The sequence below is a fragment of the Engraulis encrasicolus genome, chromosome 11, assembly GCF_034702125.1.
Source record: "Engraulis encrasicolus isolate BLACKSEA-1 chromosome 11, IST_EnEncr_1.0, whole genome shotgun sequence".
NCBI lineage: Eukaryota > Metazoa > Chordata > Actinopteri > Clupeiformes > Engraulidae > Engraulis > Engraulis encrasicolus.
Genome location: NC_085867.1, coordinates 1,874,551 through 1,882,050, shown reverse-complemented (window position 1 = coordinate 1,882,050; position 7,500 = coordinate 1,874,551). Strand labels below are relative to the sequence as shown.

The 7,500-nt window shown below is 42.9% G+C and overlaps 1 protein-coding gene across 2 annotated transcripts in view; it reads left to right on the top strand.

Annotated features, from left to right (window-relative positions):
• The window catches only part of plppr1 (phospholipid phosphatase related 1), an 83,047-nt gene that overhangs the window by 67,037 nt on the left and 8,510 nt on the right, over positions 1-7,500 (top strand). For both annotated transcript variants that reach the window (XM_063209789.1, XM_063209790.1), the window contains exons 4-5: positions 2,930-3,062; positions 5,725-5,978. In XM_063209789.1, coding sequence (XP_063065859.1) covers positions 2,930-3,062; positions 5,725-5,978 — 387 coding nt within the window. The remainder of the gene's footprint in view (positions 1-2,929; positions 3,063-5,724; positions 5,979-7,500) is intronic.

Here is a 7,500-nt window from a genome sequence, read left to right as displayed (position 1 = left end):
AACGCACAAAGTTCAGAGCGTTTCTCAAAATAAAAATGCAGACACTACAAGATTTTCAGAGGAGCATTGCCGCTGTCCTGTATTGCTCCGGACAAAGCCATTCGAGCCCCCCCCCCTGTACTCAATGCATAAAATGCAATGAGGACCCAATTGGCGCCCCCCCTCTGTCCCTGGGCCCGGGAGATTGGTTGTCAGCTTAAATCACTGATGTGTATCTGATCTGATTACAAGTCAAGTCAAGTAGTCAAGTAGGTTTTTATTGTCAATTTCTTTACATGCACTGGTCATACAAAGAATTTGAAATTACATTTCTTGCTTTCCCATACAGGATTACAGGATCTATTTGTTCACCCCCAAAATACAGCATGTGTTCAGCCACCCAGATATTTTTTTTTGCCATGGAATGCTTGTCACTTTCAACTCTTGAGATTAGGAAAATTATTTTAGTCGTACAGTATTCTCAAGGGAAACGTATCACAACTACAGTTATCCTCATTAGTATTCTTCCTTTTTCTTGCTAATGTAGGTTAGAGCCCTTTCACCTTATTGACAATCTCAAGTATTTGAGTTGAGATAGGAGCCACTCCTCTGCATGTTATGTTGATGTGCTTTTTTATTTCTCCTCTTGAATGCTGAATTGTGTCGTACCGTAAGTCGTGATGACGGTCCTCTTTCTTAAAGGGGCATTCCACCAGTGGAGACATGAATGTGTATTGAAAGTGGGTCATATATGTAGTAGAATAGTAGCATACATTTCTAATTTGGTGCCTTCTTGGCTGAGAAAAGGCAGAAAATGACTTTTTAGTGCTTGTGGATTTGTGACAGCAATGCTGTCGGAGCCAATGTGCGGCCGGCCTTAGGGTTAGGGATTGTTTTGGTCTGGGCACAGCTAGTATTATTTTATTCATTAGGCGACGTACATGAATTTGATAGCCTATCAACCAACTGGAAAAGGTATTTCTCAAAAACATGTCTTTAATGACCGGTTAAGGTTAGGGAATGTTTTGGTCAGGGTCAGTCAATTGCTATAGCATTATTTTGTTTAGGATTAGCATTTGGTATGTATTTTCTAATGATAGGGTTAACATAGTGCTATGGGAATATAGAAAGCACTTCCTTGTGTCCATCACAGAAAAAAAATCTGTGTCCAGGAGCACGGAATTCTGGAGATCAGGCTGATTACCATTACCTGACATAACGCACTCCTGTGCATTCTTGTAATTGCTTTCCTGACCATGAACTTGATATTTAACGTATACAAAGTGATACAAAAATGATTGTATTTTACTATATATCATTTGCTGTACTGTGAGAAAAGGGATGTAGCCAAGTTATATTCATTACAGAACAGACAAGCACAGTTAACAGTACAGTAGCCTATGTGCCAATGCATTACTCAATTGTCTCTCTTTCTCTCTTTCTCTCTCTCTCTCTCTCTCTCTCTCTCTCTCTCTCTCTCTCTCTCTCTCTCTCTCTCTCTCTCTCTCTGCTTTGTCGTGTGTGTGTGTGCGTGCGTGCGTGTGTGTCACAGTATGTTTGGTCAAGGGAAACAAGCATTCACTCTGCTTTATCCTACGGCGTAAAAAGCACTCCCGCCACCAGTCTCCTCTCGTCCTTTTCACAATGTTAGACTCGCTTGACTGAGCCCTTTCTGTTTGTGACACAAGATCCGTTTGCCCCGACAGAATAAATAAAACGCATCCGAACCAAACTGGCTTTTTCCCTTGACACTGCTTCACACATTTACAGTCTTACCCGTCTCGTTCCTAACAGACGTTGTTGAACACATTGAACTTGAACCACTAAGTAAAAGCTTTTACGCCCCCCTCTGTTACGGTGTCTGTTTACTGCCGTGACCATGGGCGTTGGACACCTACACAGTTTTTTTCTTTCCTTAGTCTGAGAGATAAGGCAGAGTATTTCATAATCCCATTTTGTATGCCTCTGTTGCCGTCCATAGCTCTGGACTACATAGATACAGGACTGTACTGCATGTTCTGATGTATGCATTTAGCAGCAATTGTTGCAAATGAATGAGTGAATGGATGCATACAAGTAAGGAAACCCTTTCTATGAAGTCTGTATGGATGGCTCTATGAGGTCTACCTAATGGATGAAACTAGCCAGAGACCTCATGGCTGCCCTTGTATGCCAGTAAAGCTTAATACACGTGTATTATAGTTCTGTCTGTTGAGGTGTACTGTAAACCTTTATAATCATGAATGTACTGTCAATTGAGGTGTGAATGTGGTCTTACAAATTCGAGATTCATAGAAAGTGTCACCACAGTACTATCACTAATGTCTTTCTTGTATTATGTCAGCTGATGCTTCTGTCTTTTCTTAAAAAAAAAACAAAATAATAAAAAAAACCTTGTGTTTTTGGTCATTTTAGCCTTTATTTAGAGAGGACAGTCAAAGATGGAGACAGGAAATCAATGAGAGAGAGAGAGGGTTGGGACTGTGATATGACTCAGGCCGGACTCAAACCCCATGGGCATGCAAGCCCAGATGTTGTGATGGGGGCTTAGCACGCTGCGCCATAGCAGCCCCCCCTGCTTCTGTCTTTTCTGCAAAAGGCTGCATGGTATGACCAGAGAACCGTATATGAGAGTGAGATAAAGCAGGCGGGTTCTTTTCCGGTATCCACTTTACGTTGGGTGAACGCCCCTTTAGGAGACCTTCGATTAGGAGACCTTCGGAGTCTTGAGGTAGAGAATAAACGGAGTCCCCTTAGTGCTGTAGATGGCGGTAGCGCACGTCTTGTGCAAACACCACGAAAAGAGAAGAAGAAGGAGGGACGCCCCCTTAGGAGACCAAATTTTGAGCACACGCTTTTGCATGGAGTGGGCGTGTTTCGATTCCTCTTCATCACATATCCAACCTCTTTGGTATGACCACTTCCTCTGTGTGTGTGTATGTCTCTGCAGATCTTCATTGGCGAGATGTCCATGTTCATCATGAAGTCGACGCGGGAGGCTCTGCTCGTCCAGGAGAAGACCATCGTAACGGGAGAGTGCTGCTACCTCAACCCCCTCATACGCAGAATCATCAGGTTCATTGGTGAGAAGAACAGCTGCTTTTTAACAAAGAATCTTTAATTACATTCAGGGCAGCCAAGACATTTCAACTCGCGCACGCACACACACACACACACACACACACACACACACACACACACACACACACACACACACACACACACACACACACACACACACACACACACACACACACACACACACACAATCTAAAGAGGAAATGGAATTGTGGATATTGTAAGAAATTACTATAGAAATGATTATAAAGTATAATAAATATAACCTTGGACTCTGCTACAGGAAAGATAACGACTCTGAAGCCCTGCACTCTCCAGATTATGGGAAAAGCTTGAATCACCAAAAAAGTGCATTTCCCAGCGTATAATAAATATTTGGTAACACTTTATTTTAGGGATACATCTATTAGCACTAATACATACAATGTTAATGCCTGCATAAGTACCTTGTAAGGCATGTACTAAGCAAACGCTAAGGCCTACTAGGTCCTTACTAAGGTTAAATTGGTAATAAATCCCTTATTGTGCATGAACAAGACATGTGCGAATACATGCCTAACAAATGTTTGATTTTGCTTTGTACATGCCTTACAAGTTACTTATACAGGCACATTGTATGTATTAGTGCTAATAGATGTATCCCTAAAATAAAGTGTTACCAAATATTTTGTCTGTACTGTATAGTGTATCTGTACAGTCTGCAGACAGCAAACTGTACAATCACTATACGTAGTGCACTTGTTTGTGCTGCTTACATTTTTGATGAACTGCCTCCATTTTATAGAGCTGATTTATCAGTGCAGTTATGTACTCTATGGTTGTCATATGGCTATTATGTATAAGATATACTATTTATCCATAAACCATGATCCCAGAAGCCCCACAAGACACATTTATTCATTTAGTTGGACTTGCCGTCAAAGCCACTTTCACAGGTGAAATGTGCATTTTCATGTATGTGGCTTTGCCCGACTCACCCAAGAGAAATGAGTTCAGTGTTTTTATTGTTTTTAGAATTGAGTGTTGATTTCCGTCTTTGTTTACCTGACCCAATTTTCTCTTTCTCTTCCCTTTGGGTTTTTTTATTTATTGTGTAACTGGTCAAGTTTGGTTGTAAAACTCTGCCATCAATCTATATATTTTCCCGCTCAGCTGCAAGTGTTAGGAGAACTGACCGCTCTCTTGCCCAGAGGTAGATTTCAGATGGGGATTTGGGCAGGAGGCGAGCTCAACCTTTGCCTTAGCCCAGGTTAGAGGAAGCGTATGCATAATTCAGGAGCATGGGCCCAGGTAATGGGGTTTCTCTGAGGCGGCTTCACTATAGCCAGTAATGATATGGAGGACCCCATTGTATTGGCCACCCCCCTCCCCCCCTTCCCCCAATTTTACCCCCAAAGCTCGAACACAATCTTCCACACTAGTGACCAGAGAATATTCTGCTGCTTTTTGTCTTTGATGAAAAGCGAGCTCTTTTTTTTTTCCAAGCCCTTTCTTGCTTGTCTCGCTAGCCCATTGTTCTTGTCTGATCTCTCTGCCAATGGGAAGCTGCCTGTGTGGGTTATAATACGGCTCACTTGAGAGCTACAATTTCATGGGGAGGCAAATCTGATAATATCACCGCTGTCATCGGGATAGGAATGGAAACTGAATATTTGGAGTAGTGTTACGTTCACGTATGAAGGGAGTCAGGGTTTCTTTTTTTTTCAGTTTTTTTGCTTCCTCTCTAGTTACGGCACCAATTTGACTAAATGAATCTGTAATTGCAGAAGATGTTTTTCGGGACGAAGACATCTTTGAATATGTTGTCAGCGGTGTCAATTTGATGCTGAAAATCCACTGAAGCGTATTATGTAGTTGTATTTGGTGGTGGAGGGTAGATTGATTGAATTCCCTGTTTGTCACGCCTTGGGAGTGGGCTGATTGTGGCAGTAGATTTGAATGTGTGTGTGTGTGTGTCTTGAGACTGTGTGTATATGCATGTGTTAAATCTGTGTATGCATGCATATAAATGCAGGTGCGAGCATGGAAAGTGTGTGTGTTCGGGAGGCGTGTGCGTGTGATTGTGTGGAAATGTAGTGGTGATGCTAATTCTCTCTTTGTGTGTGCGTGTGTGTGTGTGTGTGTGTGCGAGCGTGCACGCACGTGTGTGTGTGTGTGCCTCACTTCAGCCTCCGTATATGTGAACATGCGTGTGTGTGAATATGCATGTGCAGAGGTGGACTTTCCATTTGGCAAACCTAGGCAATTGCCTTGGGCCCTGAACAAATCTGACCTCCATAGGGGCCCCAAATGTCACCAGTCGTGGTAAACACACACACACACCCCATGTTTATATTTCACCTAGGGCCCCAAAGTGGCTAGATCCTCCCCTGTTCATGTGCAGAGGCACATCTTGTCACCAGGCAAGGCAGGCCAGCCGCTTGGGGCCCCCAAGTAGAGGTGCATCTTGTCACCAGGCTAGGCAGGCAGCCGCTTGGGGCCCCCAAGCCCCAATATAGTGAATAACAGCTCACACTTTACAACGGTAGTGGCAATTTTGTTTCAAATGTTCATTCCTTTGAATTTTCTCTTGGGGCCCCACATTACCCTAGAATCGCCTCTGTTCATGTGTATATTCTGGCGCTCATCCCCATTTCCCTCCCCCCCCCCTCCCCCCGTGTCCTGCAGGTGTGTTTGCATTTGGCCTGTTTGCCACGGATATCTTCGTCAACGCCGGCCAGGTGGTCACGGGAAACCTGGCGCCGTACTTCCTGAGCGTGTGCAAGCCAAACTACACGGGCACGGAGTGCCGCGCCGCCAACCACCAGTTCGTCTCCAACGGCAACATCTGCACCGGCAACCCTCTGGTCGTGGAGCAGGCCAGGAGGTCTTTCCCGTCCAAAGAGGCCTCCATCAGCGTCTACTCCGCCGTCTACGTCACCGTGAGTCCATTTTTGTCGCTCGGTTCACCTGTCCTCTTTTCAATTTCAAGGGTGGATTTTTATTTATTTATTTTTCTAATTCATAAATAAAATGCAACGGAGTACGTCATACCTACCTATCGATGGCATCAGGAAGGTATATTTTCAGTTTTGGGTGAAACATGGGAAAAAATAAGACTGAAGATTTGAACATCATGATCAGTGATGACGACACACAGTAGACTTTGGCTAATCCTTTCAAACATATCTGGAGTTGCATCAACAACGAAAACAAATGGGTTCACATTCAAATCGGAATAAAACATGAACCATCCAATTATACCTCCCACTACTCGAGAATGCCCCCCAGACATTCCATCTTGTTATATGTAGGGTTTAGAATCGAGCTGAAGTTCACGTACATTTTATCGATGCAGGTTCATGAATGTGAATTTGGCTGATTTACTGTTTACTTCTCAAGGTCGCTAATTTGGCCTTAATTGGTCTGCTAGCTGGTGTGGTGGTTAATTTAAAGTCATCAGGTCAGCTTCTTTGTGAAGATGAGAAAGTTATTCAATTCTTTCCTTTTCCATGCAAAATACCTGTGTTTGTGACACTCAGATGCAAACGACTAAATTTAGTTGAATTACTTTTGATGAAATCTGCAGATTAACTATTAGAATATGAGTTGATATGCCACAGACATACCTCACCAGCTGAAAAAAATTAAGCATTAGGCAAGGAGATGTTTAGAAGAAGGAGAGCAATATAAATACAGAAACACATATTGTTTTTTAGCAGCAAGGAGACGAAAAGGAGAATTCCGACCCATAAGCTGGCCAGGATTTGCAAAGAGATGAACTAAAAAAAATGACACGTCAAGGTTAAAGTGAGCAAATACAACTGCATGTTAAAATTGGCAGGAATTCTCATTTAAACAGCCCGGACAGTCACACCGTCCCAGTCCCCACCCCACCCCTTCAGAAAGCACACTTTTATTCACAATCTATATATACACACCTCTTCTGCAGTGATATGATATTTCACTCTGCAAAAAGGTGTGTGTGTGTGTGTGTGTGCGAGTGTGCACTGGACCGAGGCAGAAAGAAAAGATGAGTTTGAGTGGGGGCAGACAGGGGGAGGTGGCAGGTAGGAGAGGGGAGCGTGGGTGGCAGGTAGGGTAGGGCTGTGAAGGAAGAAAGGAACAAAGAAAGCTTGGAGGATGAGAGGCTGTGAATTAAGTAAGTATATAAATGTTGCTGACTTTCATTTGTTCAAAGTAGCAAATACAACGAGTCTAATATTTTAACCCATTGACGCCTAAAGCACCTGCAAAAAAGGCTGCTGAATGCCCAAGGCTTTAAAAAAAAAAGATGCCCTCAGCCTATAAAAGACTAAATATCTTAGCTTCTGAAGCATATAAAATCATGCAATAAGTTGCATTTAAACGCTATCATCTTGCATTAGAATGTGTTCATTCAGCTCTAACATACCAATATATTTAATAAAATTGTCTCAAATCTCATGAGCTGGAATGTTGCGT